General features: G+C 44.8%; 1 protein-coding gene across 1 annotated transcript in view; it reads left to right on the top strand.

The window, feature by feature from the left end:
• LOC142244156 (chloride channel protein D-like) overlaps positions 1-22,021 on the top strand; it is a 265,090-nt gene that overhangs the window by 222,308 nt on the left and 20,761 nt on the right. The window contains exon 15 of the mRNA XM_075316355.1: positions 14,685-14,780. Coding sequence (XP_075172470.1) covers positions 14,685-14,780 — 96 coding nt within the window. The remainder of the gene's footprint in view (positions 1-14,684; positions 14,781-22,021) is intronic.

Genomic DNA, 22,021 nt, shown 5'->3' with positions numbered 1-22,021 from the left:
AGTTTGTGGGCTGCCCAGAGGTTCCAATCTACCCTGTGATGGGCTCAAGTCGATTCCGGGTAAGTCAACGGTCAGAACCAGTGTGGTAGTCTGTGGGCCCTTCCTTCTTGTGCTTTTTAGTGTGGATCCCCATGACCTGAAGTGCTTGGGGACCCCTGTTTTGTGATAAAGTTCCTGTCCCATGTGCAGGCAGCACGATTCCTCTTGGGACCTGACCGTGATCACGACCCCGGGCTCTATGTTGCTACTGTACTCCGGGATCTTGTAGTGGCCAGAGTGACATGAAATCCTCCTGTCCTGCAGATTCTGGTGGCACAACTTGAAGTATGCACCACCCTAGGACTCTGCACCCTGAGCAGCGCCGGTTCCAAGGGAGCAACAAAGCTCTCCCCTCAGCAACCATGTTACTCCTACGTCCCACAGGAGCTACTGGTAACCCAGCTCCTCCACTGGTCGTCTCCTGCTGCTTCCAGTCTTCCCGGTCCTAACTGTGGAAGCTCTGAAGCACTCTCCACAGTGACCGTGTTGTTCTGAGTCTCAGACTATTTTGAGGTAAAAACTGTGTGTTCTCTCACTTCCCCTGTGCTGCCCCCACCTTCCTGATGACTCACTGGTGGCTGGGAAAAAAACATTGTTATGGTGACCACCTTTAGCCCAGTTCCAGTGGCTGGCTGCTAAGCTGTGTGTTGTGTAAGTGCTGACTCACTTCCTGGCTCTGTTGTGTAAGTGAAAACCAGTGGTTAACATCTTCCTTACCCGGGATGAGCATTGCACCTTAAGTCAGATGAAATACCTTGTGGCGACTGAGCCTCAGGGGTGCCACATAAGAGGTTAAGAAATGAGAAAAAAAATGTTTCTTACCTAGATCCTCATCTATCCCTGTACCGGTCTCCTCTTCACTTTTCATCAGCACTTTTGATGCCTGCTAGGCCTTAATGTGTGTATACGATATGTGCCTATGTATTCAGTCATTTGGAGCATTGCTTGTAATTATATAAAAAGGAGCGTTGAAGTCTAGGCACCCCAGAGTCATTGGGGAAATGGAGACTGATGCCCCAGCAGATGGAGGCCTAGGAGGCCAGCAGAGGATCAGAGCTGAGCCGCGACAGCATGGAAAGATAGACTAGATTAGTATAACATTTTATTGTTTTTTTAACCCCATCTCAGCCCATATGAATTCAGCAGAATAATAGCTATCTGGCCACCATTAGCCTGATTTGAATACTGAAAAAAAAATTGGATTTGCTAGAATCTGCACATTTTTAAACATTCTAAAGAAATTAGGCCCTAGATATACTTATTTCTTCCCTCTGGTAAAGGGGAGGTTTCCAAGTTCTTAAGGTACCTTAAGGTACTTTGATGGCAAGCATATTATTAATGCCCCATTATGTAGCTTTACCTTTGCTGTAAAGTTGTCCGGTTTCTGTCACAGCTATTAAAAAAACATAGAAAAAAGTCATAAGAAATTTTCTGTCTGAAAATTCCGGATAATAAATGTACATTGCGTTTTATGACTGGTGATTTTATGACTGGAGGTTTTTCAGTGACGCAGAAGAGAGGGTTTGTAATGCCGTGCTGCTGGATAGACTCAGATTTCATTAAAATCAGCAGGTTTTATTGTTCATAGTTGTACGCGTTTTGGAGCTAGCATGCTCCTTCTCCAGGAACCAACAGTAACAAGGTATATTGCTATTTCTTCCTGAAGGAGGAGCATGCCAGCTCCAAAATGTGTAGAACTATAAACAATAAAACCTGCTGATTTTAATGAAAATTCCTCTGGCAGTGCGGCATTATAACCCCTCTCTCCTGTACCTGCATCTTGTTACACTGATTTCACCAGGATAAGATGCCAGGTTTGCGCCTTTTTGTCTTTTCAGCTCCTTTGTTTTTTATGACTGGAGGTTTGTGAGTACATAATGTTTACTATAGTGTTAAGGTGGGGGCCACACGGGGACTACTGCGATCCCCTCGCATGACACTCAGCTCATGCTGGCAGTACAGCAGAGCCGAGTGTTATGCGAGTGTCCCTGTAACTGAGGTCCGATCGTGCGAGCGGACCTCAGCTGCGGGGGGCGGGCTGGCACTAAGGAGGGGAGGGTCGGCGCTGAGGAGGGGAGGGATTTATCTCCCTCTTTTGTCCGTTGCCGGCTATTGCCACTCTCTTTTTGCACTCACGGAACACAGGTGTACCGCGAGTGCAGTACGATTTTTCTCTCGCCCCATAGACTTGAATGGGTGTGAGAGAAAACAGGATCGCATTACAGTCGCAGCATGGTGCGATTGTTTTCTCAGTCCGATTAGGGCTGAGATAATAATCGCTCATGGGTGCTGACAGGCTAATATTGGTCCAAGTGGAATGCAACTTTTTATCGCACTCCACTCTAGTATCATTAGCAGTATCATTGTTTAAAGATAACTTCAACCTCCTTGCTTGATTATCACAATAGATGATATCACTCTTTCATGTATCATAAGTCCGTTGCCTCAGAGTAATCCTTGGGTAATCTAGGGTATGCTTATTTACCACAAAGATGCAGCGTTTTTGTCCCAAAAAACACACCAAAAACGCAACGCAGCAAAAACTCATAAAAAAGCAATGCGTTTTTGACGCGGTTTTACCGCATTTTGCCCAATGCGTTTTTTAAGTCAAATGTATTGACTGCAAGGGCTCAAAAATGCCGGAAAAACACAAACAAAATTGACATGCTGCATCTTCAAAAATGCAGCCAAGATGTAGCCAACAAAAGATGCTCAGTGTGGACAGCAAAATTGAAATCTCATAGACTTTGCTGGGAGAAGGAAATGCATGCATTTTGGTGCATCTTTGTGACCTCAAAAACTGCACCAAAAACACAGCAAAAGATGCAGTGTGAACTTAGCCTAAGGCTAAATTTTTTTTACACAAAACACATAAAAAAACATGGTCTTGTAATTTGGACAGCAAAAAAATGGAACAGACCAGGAAGAACGGTACGGTCGTGTGAATGAACCCTAAACCACACATTATAACACTCACCACTTCTTCCTGCTTCCAACTGAAAAGTAATTCAAAAATTCATCCTTTCCTCAACCCTGAATCTCATAAAAAGTTAGTGTGTGACGCCCTGGCCGGGCCAGGTAGTCACAGATAGGGCCCCGCATTACACCGTTCCCTAACAGGTGACAGCAGCCAAACACACAAAACCCTAGTCACCTCTCTCAGTGCTTGATGGACACACCAGGGGGTGGAACCAGGCGGTTGGAAGATGCCCACCGAGGAGTCTCAGACAGCCTGGGGCGGGAAAGTTTACATCTGTTCTAGAGTTCAAGTCTAGAGGTCAAGTGGAGAGGTGTGTGGGCTGGAGCTGTGTGCAGCTCCAGCAGAGGAAGAACCCAAACTGAACCGGTGCCAGGGTAGGAGCCCTGGTACTGCTGGCTAGGAGGCAGATGGCGTTCTCCGTCTACAGGAGCCGGGAAGACGGCTCGGTGGAACCATGGTGGACCGGGGCAGGGTAGTGGCCCGCTGGTACCGACCCGGGGAACCGACTCGGAAACTGGAGCACAAAGGGGGGTACTCAGACCCTGAAGCAAGGTCCAGAAGCTACTGGGGGCTAGCTAATTAACTGATTGAGGCCAGGACTAGAGGTCCTGTCCCACCCAAAGTCCCGACTGAAGGCAACAGCCCAATGAGGGGGATAGAAAGCCAATGCCACGGCTCAGAGATCCCACGGGCCAGCTTCTGCGGGCAAAGGGCTCCTCCGGCAACCAAAGCCGGGAGCGGACTCCTGGAGTTGCAAGCACAGGTAGCCCACCATCACAAACAGGTGCTGGAGAAAGACAGACCACCAACCAGGTAGGGGACCAGACTGCAGCCGGCTGCGGGCACCGACCACCATCACCTTGGTTTACCAGAGACTCGTGTGTTTACTAATAGTGAGTACATCAGTGCCCTCCGGCCACCCATCTCCTTGCACCGACAAACACCCTCAACGAGTCCCGGGGCCACCATCGCTGCCCACGAAGGGGTTAACAACTTGCTGCGCAACATCTCTCCCGGGTGCCCCGTAACTGCAGCGGTGGTGTCCACCTTCACCACATCCCGTGGGTGGTGTCACAAACTTAACACGGCTCCGGCCGTACACCTACGTCCCCAAACCGAAAACCCCTTTTTGATTGACGTGACCGCAGGACCCCCAGGTCCGGAGACCCTCGAGCCACCCACTGAAGGTCCGGATCCGAGTGGCTCGGATGCCGAGCACGGGGCGGTACAAGTGCATGCGCTCATCATCTCCCTCCTCAACTACTGCAATATCCTTCTCTGTGAGGAAAAGGGCACCATAGTATTTAGTGGGATCTTAACCAAAAACAAGCCAAATCACACTGATATAGCAGAGAGAAAAGATATAAGAAAAAAGCTAGCGTTTTACCTATTTGGGATCCCCATATAAAATGCAATACATTTCCATGTGCGAGCTCCTGTAGGGAACAAATGCCCCCCACTACAACTGAAATAGGGGAAAAGGATTTACATATACTGGAACACATTTACACCAATAATTATAATATATATGTATAAAGTGCAAGAATAATTGTCAGTAGATCAGGTTCAGACACAAACAAGAATGAAAAAGATGTCCACCACCACAATTAATATCAGGGAAAATTGCTTTACAGGGACTGGCACAAAACTTTGAAAATAGTCATTATGAAAAACATACAATAAATGCCAGTAACTCAAATTTAACCAAAGGCCTGAAAAGAAGATATATAGATGTTATAAGGCAGAGACACATTTCCCTGCTACAAGGGCATTAAAATCCTTTCTGTCTGCAGTTACTATCAGGGGCAGGCCAGTATTTTTGAATATATACAAGTACTGTACTATTGAACTCAATGAGAGCTCTAAAAATCTTCCCCTATACGAAAAATCTATGACTGTGTTGGAAATTAATAAAACCAGTTTTCTAGCTGGTCCCCTTTACATAGCAGTTGTTGGAGTGGGTTATATGGTTGCAAATTATGGAGTTGTAGATCGATACTCCATGTGCTGCGGCATGAGACCTATGCACTGCAGTCTATTTTGGAGATGTTCTCCATAGTAGAAAACCCACTGAGGTGCAGTTTAGCCCTAACCATAGGTTTCTATAGACATTTACAGCTGTATTCAAAATAATAGCAGTATGTCCAAAAAATGAGTTAAGCCCAAGATCTTTAGAATAGTTTTCATTTCCATGCTTTGGGAACATTGCACACTGTTTTCTAAATCAAAACATGCAACGAAATTTATATAATTTTTAACTAGTTTCCAAAAAATATAAAAAAAATAAACATTGGTCTGTTCCCAAAAAAATAGCAGTGTCTGCATTTGTCTTTAAATACTCAAAATCTGTCCTCTTTTTATTTAGGATTTAGCATTCCTGTGAATCACTAACCTAATATTTAGTTGCATAACCACAGTTTTTTAGACGTGCTTCACATCTATGTTGCATAGAGTCAACCAACTTCTGGCACCTGTCAACTCTTATTCCAGCCCAGGATGCTTTGACTACATCCCACAATTTATTTGCATTTGTTGGCTTTGCCTCAGAAACATCATTTTTGATGTCACCCCACAAGTGTTCTATTGGACTGGCCAATGCATAACCTCAATTTTGTTGGACTGGATCCAAGATTTTGCTCATTTACTGGTGTGTTTAGGGTCATTGTCTTGTTGAAACACTGATTTCAAGGGCATTTCCTCTTCAGCGTAAGGCAACATGACCTCTTCAAGTATTTTGATATATGCAAACTGGTTCATGATCCCTGGTGTGCAGTATCTAGGCCCTGCACCATAGTAAGAAACATGCCCATATCATGATGGTGGGGTGGTAGTCATGGGTGAGGTAATCGTCTGCCGCACCCTGGCATGCTACATTAAAATGGCGGTCTTGGCTGGGTGTGTGGTGTTGCACTCCGAAGGCGATACGCCTTTTCAGGCTGCATGTTGCTGATGGTTTTGGCCGGCCAGGACCAGATGGTACATAGTTCATTGAGGGAGACCATAAGTTCAAAATGAACATAGTTTTACTAAACATTAACTTGACAACAACAATATACATTATATAGTGGACACAAATCTTGCACGTTTCAGTGCCACGGAGGATCATATAGCACACATCTTAACTTCAGTTGTTCCAACCTCCATAAGCCCTTTTCTTCCCAACACTACCCAGCCTAGCACTACATCATCGTACTTGGACGTCATTCTCTTCCTCAAGCAGTTCCACGTCTTTTCCCTCTTAGAGGTATTTTGCTAATATGGCTGTACTGAGCTATAAACTACTGAAGATGCCTCGGGGACACCTGCTTAGGGCATTAACTTAATTCCTTGTCCTGCTCTGTCTTGCTCCAGGGCCCATCTTTCTCTATCACTTGTTGCCTCGATCAATGCGCTGACCCGGCTCCACTAGATCACCCTGTGTCATGACCACATTCTTCTCTTTCTCAGTTGTTCCCTCTTCTCTTGGGTCACGTTATCCTATGCAATGGTCTCCCTCTCTTCTTGACACCCATATCATGCGGCTCTGCTGCTCCTCAGACCTGAGGTCTGTTCCTGTCACAAGCTGGGCTCTAACTGAAGTTCTCACAGAAACCGTTTCTCTCCCTCAGTACTAGCTTTTCTCCTGTAGGCTAATCTCAAAATACCAACTGTCACCTGTCTGTTGCCAGGCAGATTTAACCTTTCACCTGCAGACCATAACATATAATACCTTATTAAACATCCGACATTATCTATTATATAACATTACACTTTATACCAATGCACATACATTACATCATATATACTGCTACACCTCTACATAGTGATAAAACTAGAAAAAAGAAGCGCTGATAGGGTATTACAAGATGACAGGAGTAGTATATAAAAAATATACACTCACCTAATGTGGTTGTGAAAGATAATGGCGTCTGCAGCAGCCCCACGTGGATGAGCATTCAAACGGGAGAAGAGAAGGGGTTAACGCCACGCATCAGCCAAATGAAGATGTAGAGATGTTGATGAATAAATATCTTTTTTATTTCATAGGTCTACGCGTTTCGAGGTTGAAACCTCTTCCTCAGGACCAGGACATCAACAAAGCCTTTGTTATGTATAAATGTACACTATACATTCATACATAACATTACTCCATATCTTATCATATATATAATATATATAAAGAAATATATATATATATATATATATATATATATACTGTATATATACAGTGTGTCCACCGCCCCATTAACTTGAGAACGGCGGCAGCTATAGGCATAGAAGTGGTGTCTAGGTATAGTAACTTAGCCATGCGCTACGCAATGAAACCACCTATAGCGCCACCTGGTGGAAAATAACGGAGTTAGCATTTTTATCTCGAAAATGGAACGAGATAGAGAAAAAAAGTGAATTACAAAGTTGTAGGGCATCATCAGTTCAATATGAATCGAGACCTTGCATACAGAAATGCTATGATTAGAACGTGTAAAACTCACAAGGCTGCGGACATGAAGCGATACCTCATGGAGACCTTCCTATAAGTCATTAGGTATGGTGGCTGTGTGGAGTGGCCTCCACGCTCACCTGACCTGACCCCATTGGACTTCTTTATGTGAGTTCACATCAAACAGCAGGTGTATGCGACCCCTCCACCAACATTGCAGGACCTATGACGACGTATCATAGATGCTTATGCAAACGTATCACCTACCATATTGCACAACGTGCAGCAAGATACAGTATACTGTCCAGAGTCCAGATGTGCATTGCAGCTGATGGTGGCCAGTTTGAGCATCAAAGTTAAAAGAGCGCCATATGTGTGACCAGCATTCAATGTTTTTGGGGGGGTCATGGGTTTCATATCATAGCATTTCTGTATGCAAGGTGTCGATTCGTATTGAATTGATGATGCCATACAACTTCGGAATTCCATTTTTTTCTCTCTCGTTCCATTTTCAAGATAAAAATGCTAATTCCGTTGTTTTCCACCAAGTAGCGCTATAGGTGGTCTCATTGCGTATCGCATGGCTACTTTACTATACCTAGACACCACTTCTATGCCTATAGCTGTTTTAAAGTTAATAGCGGTGGACAGGATATGGGTGGACACACTGTATATACAGTGTATTTATATATATCTAAGAACACATTTGGCATCCTTAGGGGTCGGAACTCGGCTATCATCTCACACTTGCACCACCATGCTTCATGGTTTTCAGAGTGTACTGTGGCTTGAATTCAGAGTTTGGGGATCGTCTGACGAACTGTCTGCGGACCTTGGACCCAAAAAGAACAATTTTGCTTTCATTGGTCCACAAAATGTTTCTCCATTTCTCTTTAGGCCAGTTGATGTGTTCTTTGGCAAATTGTATCCGCTTCAGTATATGTTTTTTTTTAACAGTGGGACTTTGCGGAGACTTCTTCCTAATAGATTAGCTTCACACAGGCGTCTTCTATCTGTCACAGTACTCACAGATAACTTGAGACTGTCTGATCATCCTGGACCTGATCATTGGCTGAGCCTTTGCCATTCTGGCTATTCTTCCATCCATTCAGTCGTCTTTTGTTTTCTTCCACATCTCTCTGTTTTTGCTTTCCCTGTTTAAAGCTTTGGAGATCATTTTAGCTGAACAGTGATCTTTGTCTGCATTTCTTTATAAGTTTTAGCCTCTGCAATAAACTTTTTAATCAAAGTACACTGTTCTTCTGAACAATGTCTCGAATGACCCATATTTATCAGGCTTTCAAGTTCTCGCACATGTACAACATGTGCCGCCTTCAGCCTTAAATAAGGGCCAATTGATTCACACCTGTTTCTTCACAGAATGATTCATCTCACTAATGTAACTCCTCACTGCTATTATTTTGAACATCCCCCTTTCAATTAATTATTCAAATACACACGTTCAAAAACCTGCAGATCATGAATGCCGAGTCTTAGTTTTCTAAGAATCTACTCCACCAACTGGTAAATTGTTTGACATGTGGTAATATAATTTATACCAAAAACAGTGAATAATCTGATTAGTCATGTTGGACTGCTATTTGTATGTCTGAGTTGGCCTCATTCGAGACAGGGCGTAATGGTGGCCAAACGGTCACGGTGGTCTCGCCAGCTTGTGGGCTGAGCAGGATTAAGAAAAACACAGTTGTGGATATGAGACAGGATCAGCCCATTTCAATGAACAATGTCCAGTCCTCAGGTGCAACAGAAAAACTCACTTTTACTAGAGCAATTGACAATTATGATGATAACAGCTCTCCACAGTTTTCAGTACACAGAGGTGACAGCCCATCATGGTGTAATGAGCCCAGCTCTTTTCTGGCAATGTGTAGCAGCTCTCTTCACTTCCGCTGGTTAAAGCACTATACACAGGGCCGCCATCAGGTCATGATAACCATGACTCCTGTATGGGGCCCAGTGAGCAGAAGCACAGAAGGGGACCCAGACATGTTGTCAGGGACCAGAGCCGCATGTCGACAGGGGGCACTTTTGGGCTGTCTGATATGGGGATCCACGGTGTCTCCCCAGCGGCTGCATGGGAGTCAGACATTCTCTAAACCGCTGTCAAGCTGATAGCGGCTCAGAGAAGCTGCAGCGCTGGCTCCCAGGGTTCAACTGTACTAGCATCTATTAGACACCAGTATAATTGAAGCCCTGACCCGATGGTGTCAGCAGTGTGATCCGGCCAGCTGATCATGCTGGTGGTGTCATTCCTCGACACCGCAGAGGTATGCACAGAGCTGGTGGAAAGTTCTCCAATGGAGCTAAAGATACCAAAGATTTATTGTAATTAGGAGACGGGGAAAGGGGGGAGGGGTTGTGTATGTGGAGCAAAATGGGTCCATTTGAGAACCCTGAATGGGAAGTAAAGGGGGATAAGTGCAGACACAGTATGGGGACCGAATGGATGTGGAGTATGGGGAGCCATGGGTTAAATTTAAAGACACAGTATGGGGAGCATGAGGGTGCCGACACCATATGGGAAGTGAGGGGGGATGAGTGTGGACAAAGTATGAGGAGTGAGGGGGATGGGTGCTGACACCTTAGGGAAGTGAGGAAGGATGAGTGTGGACACAGTAAGAGAAGTGAGGGGGGATGAGTGCGGACACGGTATGGGAAGTGAGGGGGATGGGTGTGGACACAGCAGGGGAAGTGAAGGGGGATGGGTGCAGACACAGTATGAGGAGGGGGGATAGGTGCGGACACAGTATGAGGAAGGGGATGAGTGCAGACATAGTTTGGTTGCAGACATAGTTTGGGGTCCAAGGGGGCGATGACTATGAAGGTCATTATGAGACCATATGCGATGAGAAAATGTGAGGTGGCACATAATAAATACTGGGTGGGGGTGGGATAGATGCAGACAAGACTGGGTAGTGTGGGTGGGGGCGGTATGTAAAAGGGGCTTCATTGGGGGATAGTGTGAGGCCACAGCAAGGAGGAAACAGTATGGGGAGGAGTGTGGAGTGTGATGAGAGGGAACAGTATAGAGACAGGGCAGTATAGGGGGACACAGTGTAGTGGACAGTGTGAAGAGAGGGCCCAGTATAGAAAGCAGAGGGCAGTGCGGAGGGCATGTACCATAAAAGGGACAGTGTGTGTCATATTTCATGCAGATATAGCATCCACAGGGCCTTAGTGTACTCATCAGCGGGCCAGTGGTTCCTTGGGGTAGCTGTGACTGGCCTGACCTAGCTCCGTGACCCCGTCGGCTACATGTTAAACAAGAACAGCAAACAAACAGTACAGATGGGGATGGAATGAGGGTGACGGGCCCCTGGGAAGCGTGTCACTGGTTGCAGTGGTGACTGGGGTCTCTGCCTCTTCCTCCGCCAATCCTTCCTGCGACTAGTCCTCTCCCAAGGGCAGTACTGGATGGGAGGTGGGGATGCTTCGCAGCGCCACCTGCAGTATGCGGCCAGGAACTAGCCACCGCTGCACAGTCTCTCTCCAGGGCAGGTTTTATGTGCAGCCAGGATGGTATCGCTCCCCATGGGTGAAGCAGGGTACCCTGGGAGGTTGGTGAGAATGGGGGCGGCAGTCCACAGGAGCGCCGGAGCGCAGGGTGGCAGCAGTTACTCACAGAGTCACAAGGTGCAGGTTCCAGTCACTTTATTTACTGGCTCAGGTGGTATCGCACCCGGGGTTCTGGTCCTCGCCGATAGAGACTCCGGACGATCCCGGGCAGGTCAGAGGCTGGATCCGGTTAGGTAATCTGTGGCCTTTCTCCTCCATGCACAACTCTGTACTCTTCCCCGGTCCCGGTCAGTAGTGCCAGCAGCCTTTGCCTCTCGTGGGTCGGAGCTCTGTCCCATCTCCCCAGGCTCTCTCTCTATCTGCTGCCACGCCCCGGCCACCCGAACTAGGGCGCTGTACCTCTCCTGTGCTCATTCCCGTGCTCTGGCGACTGCTCCCCTTTTAGTCCACGATTTCAAGTGCCGGGTCCCGTCTTTCTAGGTGTTACTGGCCCCGGCTTGGTTGTGCTGTCTGTTCAGTGTTACATTCAGTCAGCTCTATTTTGCCTCCCTTAATGCCTGACAGCCTCCCTTAAGGGAGCTGCACACTGTGCGTCTGCTCTCTCGCTCTCTCGTGTCCAATATTGCTCTGCCTGGATAAAAATGTCTCCACTCCTAACTGCCCATCCCCCCACCTTTGCAAGTTGTTATGGCGACCTGGGTCTGCTGGGAACTGGCTGAGTCACTTCCTGACTGTGTTTGTAGAAATATTGTTAACCCATTCCTAGTGACTCCTTCTCCCTGTTGTTTGGTGGTGTGAGGTGTGTGTAAACTTACCAGATTAACATCTTGACCTGCTCGGGAAGGATATAATGATATACCCTGTAGCGACCAGTCCCAGGGGCGCTACACAGGAACCACAGTGAGCGGCAATTACTTATTCAGGAGCACAGTGTAGGGCAGATATTTTTATTCAGGGGTATTATAATGACATCATGTAGGGATGTGCTGTAAAAAAGTGGAGTAGATGGAAGTCTGCAGAGACAAACTGTCACCATGAAAAGTCTTCATGACATCTGGACAAGATAAAGAAAAGAAAAAGAACGACTCAGATCAGAGACGACATAGTCTATAAGGTACCTAGATGTAAATGCTTATTTGTTATACTAACTAATTTTCATCAGTACTGTGGTTCCTGTATGGTCTGATAATGACTGATAACTACAAATCCCGATATCTTCTTACCATTGTTAAGGTGGTTAGGTTCATGTGATAAATATTTATACAGGCCTGACGTGACATTACAATTGAAGTACCATGTATGGATTCTTGTGATGTATTCCTGTAGTGCTGATGGTTTTTATGCTCTTTCTGTACTGATAGGGGTTATATGGATGTATTTTTGTACTGCTGGTGGCTCTGATGATGAATTTCTGCACTGATGAGCATTTTGATGTTTTGTTTCTGTATCTATGGTGGTTTTGATGCTGTGTTTCTGTACTGATGGGGGATCTAGTGATGTTTTTCTGTATCTCTGGTGGCTCTAGTGATGTATACTGCTCAAAAAAATAAAGGGAACACTTAAATACCATTGTGTTGTTTAAATGTTCCCTTTATTTTTGAGCAGTATATTCCTGTGCTGTTATAAGTCCTGATCCTGTCCAAATATAACAGTTCAGAACTATAAGATTATGTTATACAGGGCTATGCAAATAAAGTATAATGCCATGTGCCAATTTAAGGGTTACTATGTTTTTTAAATGTTAGGAGCATTAAAGGGGTTATCCTAAGTTTGTGATGAGTTTGCAGTCACTATGTGTCACTTTATGTGACTGCAGACATTTGAGTTCTCACAGCGTGCACACTACACGCTGTCAGTATTCTCTGATGTTGGTGGTGAGAGTGGGAGGTCACAAAACCACAAGTATGCTATTTACATACATGCAGTCACGTGCCGGCTAGGCATGCATAGCCTTGATCAATGAAAATGAATTGAGTGAAGCCAGACACGTCTAGTCAGAATGTGGCCAGAAGTATACAAATAACTGCAGACATTCATCTCAAACTTGTAAAATTAAAGCCCTGTAACATGCACAATCCTAACAGGGTGCAATATACTCCCTGTCAGGATTCAGCTCTGCTTGCTGGTTCCAGCAGTCATCAAATCGCCTCTCCACTCGTATGCAATTTTCATGCTTATGGTCATGTGACAAGTAGCTTTTCTTCTTGTTGCTGTTTTTCACTGAACATTGAGAGAATTAGGAAGAGCAGCTCAACTCTAAGTATAAAAATTGCATATGATTGATTGGTCACATGATGACTACTCCCACCGCTTTGGGGAGGGAGTGGAGTGCAGAAGTAAAGTATTTCCAGAGTGGACAGTGGGACTTGAGGGTGGAGGCGGAGCTGGGTGGTGGAGAGGCTAGGGTGGAGCCTGGCGGAGTCTCAATGGGGCCCGAAAACGTTGCCAGTATGGGGCCCTGAAATTTCTGGTGGCAGCCCTGTTTATACATGCACTAAAACTTCCACTTAGCCTGGACCTTGGCATCCACTGCACCTCAAGTTTACAGGAAAAGTACCTCAACTCTCTTCCCATCACTAACAACTCAGCATGGTATCAAGACATCCCTTTTCTGATCCCTAACTGGTGTCATCTGGAAGTTGGGCCCTTCTTCGACGGAGCATGACACTATGATCCACGTGACTGCCCAGATTTTGCTGGATTCCGACAGCGATCACAGAGAAAGCACTGCTTGGCCTCCCTGATCTCCAGCTCCACTTAACCCAAGGGGATCAGGGTTGCTTCTCCTGGGCTTGGTAGTTCTCCAGTTGGGGCTGCTACCCACAAGACTTCACAGTAGCCCTTACACTAATTACATCTGTGTGTGTACAAATGGCTCAAGAGTTGGGTGCTCACACCATCAGAGTTCACAGACATTTGTGATGCCTGACTTTTAGTGATGTGTCAGTCGCGAACGATCCGACACAAAGATCCGGCTCCCTGCTGTGAACGACAAGAGCCGGATCACCAGTGTGAGCCGCTGAAATATCTAATCGGCTCTTTTCGCCGTCAAAACCCCGCCCACCCGCGGCTAAACTCTGCCCACTCAGCAATCTAATTGGACGTTTGTAAGTGGGCGGGGCTTAGCCGTGGGTGGGTGGGGCTTTAGAGGCGTTACTATAATCTTAAATATGTGTTCACCTGGGGTGAACACATATTTAATAAGGAGCCGAGAACGAGCTGAAAGAGCCGGCTCTTTTTGGTGAACGGAGCCATAGGAACCGGATCACCAAAAAGAGCCGGACTGCCCATCACTACAGACTTTGCAGGGTGCCTCCTATAGACTAAAGTGACATATTGCAGCATTGAGTTTGCAAAGAGCTGGTCCATGCACATGTGGCTGTAGGAGATATAAATGTACTGTACATTTTTTTGTTTGTCCTAACACAGGCAAAACCTCCTAGGATGCTACTCAATACTAAGGTGAATAAGGGAAGCTAAAACAAGAAAAAGGCAGACACTCAGATCATTTTCTCCTTTGTCAGCCCGTAAAATGTAATTCTGCAGATGTCGGAGCTTTGAAATGGCACAGTTTATTTCATGCAATACCCATAAGATTGCAGAGTAAACGGTCATTCATCTTTTGTAGTTAATGCTTTGCTTTGAACGCATTGGCATGAAGATCCTTCTTTTCTGTTTCTCAAACATATCTTATCTGGACTTTTCCAGGTAACGGTGGAAAAGCTGCCTGACCAGGCTCGGATGAACACATTGCTTAACAAATACTCTACAGACCCTCAGTATCAGCAACTCTTCATCAATCTGGTAAGGACAGAGCCAAATACAAAAACAAACATTTCCTCTGTGAACAATGTGTTTGTTAGATTGAAATCATTTGTTTATGATGACTGTGTCAGCCGCGCTGATTTACATAAACATCGCCAATCCTGAGACTTTACATTTTCAACAAAAGTAGCTGAGTACAAACAGCATTCCTGGGTTTTAATTCATACTGTATAAACATAACACATGCTGATAAAATGAGCCAGCGAGAAAATACAACGGCGAAGGTTAGGAGAGGTCCTTGTCTGTAAAATGCTTTCCAGATTGACATTAGTGATACAAGAATACAAGATTTGTAGATCATATATAATTTGCATCTTATTTTTGTCTGTTTTGGTAACATGCAGAAAATATTCAATGTGCGGTCCTTTTTTTTTCTTGTTGGCAAGCGGACACTTTATGATGACCTTTTGAATCTCATCAATATCCAATACAGTGCAGGATAAAAATGTGATAATTTCTGATCAGTTCTACATTATGAATTGTGTTCTACGTGACCATATACTTGAGTATAAGCTGACCTGAATATAAGCCAAGGCATCTAATTTTACCACAAAAAACTGTGAAAACCTATTGATTAGAGTATAAGCCTAGGGTGGGAAATGCAGCAGCTACTGGTAAATTTCAAAAAGTAATGTGCCCCATCCTTGTACCCTGTAGTAATGTGTCCATCCTTGTCTCCTGAAGTAATGTGCCCATCCTTGTCTCCTGAAGTAATGTGCCCATCCTTGTCATCTGTAGTAATGTGCCCATCCTTGTCCCCTTGTAGTAATGTGCCCATCTTTGTGCCCTTTAGTAATGTGCCTCATCCTGTAGTAATGTGCCCATCGTTTCATAATGTCCTCATACTGGTCCTCTTCTTGTCCCCTATTATACCGTTATTCTCATACACATACAAAAAATTATTCTCACCTGTTCTCCTTTCCCTCATTGTCCTCTTACCTGCTTCTTGCCGACCACAGGCATGTAGACCATTCGATGATTTCAGCCGGTGCAGGGGGCTGCTGCTGTCGTCACCGCTTTACTTCAGTTGAATGATTTGCAGGTCCACAGATTATTGAAATGAAGTAAAGCGCTGACGGCAGAGGCAGCCCCGTGTACTGGCCAAGATCATTGAGGGGTCTACGTGCCTGTGGTCTGCAAGAAGCAGGTAAGAGGGCACCAAGGAAACTCAAGTAGTAGCCGAGGGGGGCTTTTTCATCATAAAAATGTGCTGGAAAGTCAGCTTATACACGAGTATATACGATACTTGCTTTTTAGCATATTAACCTTTAGAAGCACTGGCTCACATCTTCACAGATGCACTAATGATGTAAGGGGGGAGCATAGCAAATGTGCAACCTATATAGGCACCCACCATTCAAAAGAAGTCAACGCGACATGAGATTGCATGAAACTGACTAATGCTTTCAATTCATGTCTTAATTACTAGAGGAAAATTATGAGGCTGGTTGGAAGGTGCAGCTGCCATTTCATAAAAGGCGTAGTAACTTCCCACAGTATTATTAGAAATTAATAGACATTAATTGCAAATTACTTGCTTATTGCTAATGGACACATGGTTGTGCAGATACTGTGCATCCGTTAACAATATGTAGACAATTTGCAATGAATTTGAATTGATACAGCAAAAAGTCCCTGTGAATGTCATAAAGCTGGATCTGGGGCAGAAAGGGTTAATGCTGCATGCTGTGAATGAGAGAAGAGTCCAGGAAAGATTTGTGATTTTGTGAATGTGGTTTTGACCTGATTAAGGAGATGAATATCTTCAAAACGTGTTGTTAATGAAATCACCGTCAAATCTTTCCTGGAGCTTCCTTTCATTAACAGCAGCGCAGCATTAACCCTTTCTGCACCAGTTTGTATTTGCTTTCCACGTGAGGCTGCGGCCGCTGCGTTCTACGCTTCAAAGTGAGCCTCCTTCAGTGTCATACCCTTAACTTCTCACCTGGATAAGACCCTATTTGCGCTCCTTTCTCTTCCAGATTTTTTTTAGATTTAGGATGATCTGCATGTTAGCTCCTTGCCAATATTATGTAGCCCCGCCTGAGATTGAGAGATTTTATACAGGCGGCACTCTAAGTAACTTGCTTTTGCAGTTGCTCTGTGTTGTCTATGTTTTCCCCTTAAAGAGGTTATCCACTACTTTTACATTGCTGGCCTATACTTATCCTGCCGATCAGCTGTTCTCCTTGCTGCCGCCGGCTGCAGGTAGCTGGAAATGCTCAGTTCTGGAGCTGCTCCATCTTCTGATAGTGGCCACAGCTGGGTACTGCACATCTGCGTCGTATTGATTTAAATGGGAGGCAGATATATAGTACCCGGCCGCAGCCACTATCAGCTGACAGGGCAGCTTCGGAACTGAGCATTTCCAGCTGTATGCTGCCATAGTCAACACTGGGAACAGCTGATCGGCAGGGTGCCAGGTGTCGGACCCCAGAAGTTGATGATCTATCTTAAGGGGTACTTTACACGTTGCAACATCGCTATCGATATATCGTCGGGGTCACTGTTGTTGTGATGCACATCCGGCGCCGGTAGCGACATCTCAATGTGTAAATCCTAGGAGCGCCGATGAACGAGCGCAAAACAGTCAAAAATCGCTGATCTGTGTCACGTCGTTCATTTTCATAATGTCGCTCCAGCTGCAGATACGATGTTGTTTGTCGTTCCTGCAGACATCGATACTTGTGAAGCCGCAGGAACGACAAACATCTCCTTACCTGCGTCCACCGGCAATGCGGAAGGAAGGAGGTGCGCGGGATGTTATGTCCCGCTCATCTCCGCCCCTCCGCTTCTATTGGCCAGCCACTTAGTGACGTTGCGGTGACGTCGCGGTGATGCCGAATGCACCTCACCCTTGAAGGAGGGATTGTTCGGCAGTCACAGCGAAGTCGCTGACAAGGTATGTGCGTGTGATGCTGCCGTAGCGATAATGTTTGCTACGGCAGCGATCACAAGATATCGCATGTGCGATGGGGGCGGGTACTATCACGCTCGACATTGCTAGCCGATGCTAGCGATGTCACAATGTGTAAAGTACCCCTAAGGATAGGTCATCAATGTAAAAGTAGTGGCCAACCTCTAATTTTAGTAAATTAAAATGATCAGGTAACTTGCAATAAAATACTTACCTGTGTATGAGGACACACCAGTGTGAGCTTTTACAGCAACATTCACATCTACAATATTAGAATATATAACCAAGATGTGTAATTAAAAAATATTATATTTAAAAAAAAAATGAGGTTATCAGGAGGTGCTGGCAAAGCATTGTCCTCATATGCTGCAGTTTGCCATTTTATTTTTCGACGTACTACATATCGTGCCTACATATCTTGTTCTTTCCAACATGATTAGGTTTGTCAGTTTACTACTGTAACTATCTATTCACTGGAGATTTCTGGAGTTTTTTAGGTCCTGTTTATTAGGTCCTTATGCTGCATGGTCCATATATGCAGTAGTGCAGCAGATTCTACACTAGAGAAGGAGCATTACTGCATTACCCTTTTGTGGACTCAACTTTTACCATGCAAAGTCGGTGGCTGGCACCCAGATAGAAGTGAATCTCTCAGCAGGCCCCGGTGCCTGAGTTAGCCCCCCCAGCGTACAAGAGCTGTAGTTGACACAACACGCCTAACCCACCTTATACAGTACAGACAAAAAGTTTGGACACACCTTCTCATTCAAAGAGTTTTCTTTATTTTCAGGACTCTGAAAATTGTAGATTCACATTGAAGGCATCAACTATGAATTAAAACATGTGGGATGAAATACTTAAAAAAGTGTGAAACAACTGAAAATATGTCTTATATTCTAGGTTCTTCAAAGTAGCCACCTTTTGCTTTCATTACTACTTTGCACACTCTTGGCATTCTCTTGATGAGCTTCAAGAGGTAGTCGCCGGAAATGGTCTTCCAACAGTCTTGAAGGAGTTCCCAGAGATGCTTAGAACTTGTTGGCCCTTTTGCCTTCACTCTGCGGTCCAGCTCACCCCAAACCATCTCGATTTTGTTCAGGTCTGGTGACTGTGGAGACCAGGTCATCTGGCGTAGCACCCCATCACTCTCCTTCTTAGTCAATTAGCCCTTATACAGTCTGGAGGTGTGTTTGGGGTCATTGTCCTGTTGAAAAATAAATGATGGTCCAACTAAATGCAAGCCGGATGGAATAGCATGCTGCTGCAAGATGCTGTGGTAGACATGCTGGTTCTGTATGCTTTCACTTTTGAATAAAGCCCAACAGTGTCACCAGCAAAGTACCCCCACACCATCACACCTCCTCCTCCATGCTTCACAGTGGGAACCAGCCATGTAGAGTCCATCCGTTCACCTTTTCTACAAAGACACGGTGGTTGGACCCAAAGATCTCAAATTTGGACTCATCAGACAAAAGCACAGATTTCCACTGGTCTAATGTCCATTCATTGCGTTCTTTAGCCCAAACAAGTCTCTTCTGCTTGTTGTCTGTCCTTAGCAGTGGTTTCCTAGCAGCTATTTTACCATGAAGACCTGCTACACAAAGTCTCCTCTTAACAGTTGTTCTAGAGATGAGAAGGTGTGTCCAAACTTTTGGTCTGTAATGTATATGTAGAAGTGGTCATGTCTCTACGCTGTTTATGCTATGTGTTGTCTGCTTGTACTGCAAAAGGTGTTTTATACTAAACATATTATATATGGTGTTGATTGTTATAAGTGTGTGTTAACATGTAAATGCTGCTAGCGGAGTGTAGGTTCCCGATGTAGCAGAGTCAGGGCCATTTACTAGCAGGTACTAACTAGCAGGCAGGCTGGATCAGCGGTAGATTAGATATCAGATAAGACAGGGTTAAGTCAAGGTAGAAGAGGAGTGAAAGATGGCAAGAGGGTTGGCTAGTAGCATGGGCCTTGTAGGGTATCAGTTCTGGATAGGGTTTGGAACCCTGAGGTAACCTCGAGAGGTCTGGAGCCTTTGGCTCACCCTGGCGGGCTTAGATAGTCATGCGACTAGAGAGCCATTGGGGCTTAGAAGCAGATGAAGGTGTGATGAAGAGGGGGGAAGGAAACACAGACCCGCCAGCTTCACGATGAGTTCCAAGATAGCAGAGGACAAGTCGAGAGAGTACCACAGAAACAATAGATTCAGAACCGTGAGGAGTAAGACCATGTCCATCATAACAGTGTGAAGAATAAACTGAACAAGTTTGTTTTTTAACTGAACTCTGGTGTTGCATGTGTTACTATTTCGTCTACGATGAGGACTGACAATGGGGTGATGGACATCAGCTTGATGAAAGCTGTAAGTGCTGTGCACCCCATTCGAAGTTACACCCGTGCATGGATTATCCTTGGTGAAAGAGTGAGGCGTCTGTATGGTCTGGCGCCCGTATCTTCCTTCATATAGGCAAGGGCAGCATCTCATCAGTCATGTAACAGACTGCCTAGTGTATTAGTATATACAGTCATATGAAAAAGTTTGGGCACCCCTATTAATGTTAACCTTTTTTCTTTATAACAATTTGGGTTTTTGCAACAGCTATTTCAGCTTCATATATCTAATAACTGATGGACTGAGTAATATTTCTGGATTGGAATGAGGTTTACTGTACTAACAGAAAATGTGCAATCCGCATTTAAACAAAATTTGATCAGTGCAAAAGTATGGGCACCTCAACATAAAAGTGACATTAATATTTTGTAGATCCTCCTTTTGCAAAAATAATAGCCTCTAGTCGCTTCCTGTAGCTTTTAATGAGTTCCTGGATCCTGGATGAAGGTATATTTGACCATTCCTGTTTACAAAACAATTCCAGTTCAGTTAAATTTAATGGTCACCGAGCATGGACAGCACGCTTCAAATCATCCCACAGATTTTCAATGATATTCAGGTCTGGGGACTGGGATGGCCATTCCAGAACATTGTAATTGTTCCTCTGCATGAATGCCTGAGTAGATTTGGAGCGGTGTTTTGGATCATTGTCTTGCTGAAATATCCATCCCCTGCGTAACTTCAACTTCGTCACTGATTCTTGCACATTATTGTCAAGAATCTGCTGATACTGAGTTAAATCCATGCGACCCTCAACTTTAACAAGATTCCCGGTGCCAGCATTGGCCACACAGCCCCAAAGCATGATGGAACCTCCACCAAATGTTACTGTGGGTAGAAAGTGCTTTTCTTGGAATGCCGTGTTTTTTTGCCTCCATGCATAACGCCTTTTTGTATGACCAAACAACTCATTCTTTGTTTCATCAGTCCACAGGACCTTCTTCCAAAATGTAACTGACTTGTCCAAATGTGCATACCTCAGGCGACTCTGTTTGTGGCGTGCTTGCAGAAACGGCTTCTTTCGCATCACTCTCCCATACAGCTTCTCCTTGTGCAACGTGCGCTGTATTGTTGACCGATGCACATTGACACCATCTGCAGCAAGATGATGCTGCAGGTCTTTGGAGGTCGTCTGTGGATTGTCCTTGACTGTTCTCATCATTCTTCTTCTCTGCCTTTCTGATATTTTTCTTGGCCTGCCACTTCTGGGCTTAACAAGAACTGTACCTGTGTTCTTCCATTTCCTTACTATGTTCCTCACAGTGGAAACTGACAGTTTAAATCTCTGAGACAACTTTTTGTATCCTTCCCCTGAACAACTAAGTTGAATAATCTTTGTTTTCAGATCATTTGAGAGTTGTTTTGAGGAGCCCATGATGCCACTCTTCATAGGAGAGTCAAATAGGAGAACAACTTGCAAGTAGCCACCTTAAATACCTTTTCTCATGATTGGATACACCTGCCTATGAAGTTCAAAGCTCAATGAGGTTACAAAACCAATTTAGTGCTTTAGTAAGTCAGTAAAAAGTAGTTAGGAGTGTTCAAATCAAGAAATTGATAAGTGTGTCCATACTTTTGCAGCAGTCAAATTTTGTTTAAATGTGGATTGCACATTTTCTGTTAGTACAATAAACCTCATTTCAATCCAGAATATTACTCAATCCATCAGTTATTAAATATATATGAAACTGAAATAGCTGTTGCAAAAACCCAAATTGTTAAAAAGAAAAAAGGTTAACATTAATAGGGGTGCCCAAACTTTTTCATATGACTGTAGATGCATAGGTACATTTTTAATGAGGGTAATGTAATTTTGCATGTAGCTGAATAGAGCAATATTATGGCTGAACTCTTGACATCCCTGTCTGACACTGTACATACCCCCTATAATCCTTTCGCATTGCTACATTGCTTAC

This window comes from Anomaloglossus baeobatrachus, chromosome 6 (genome assembly GCF_048569485.1).
Source record: "Anomaloglossus baeobatrachus isolate aAnoBae1 chromosome 6, aAnoBae1.hap1, whole genome shotgun sequence".
NCBI classification, from domain to species: domain Eukaryota; kingdom Metazoa; phylum Chordata; class Amphibia; order Anura; family Aromobatidae; genus Anomaloglossus; species Anomaloglossus baeobatrachus.
The sequence above is the reverse complement of the archived record's forward strand: the minus strand, read 5'-3'. Positions and strand labels throughout refer to the sequence as shown.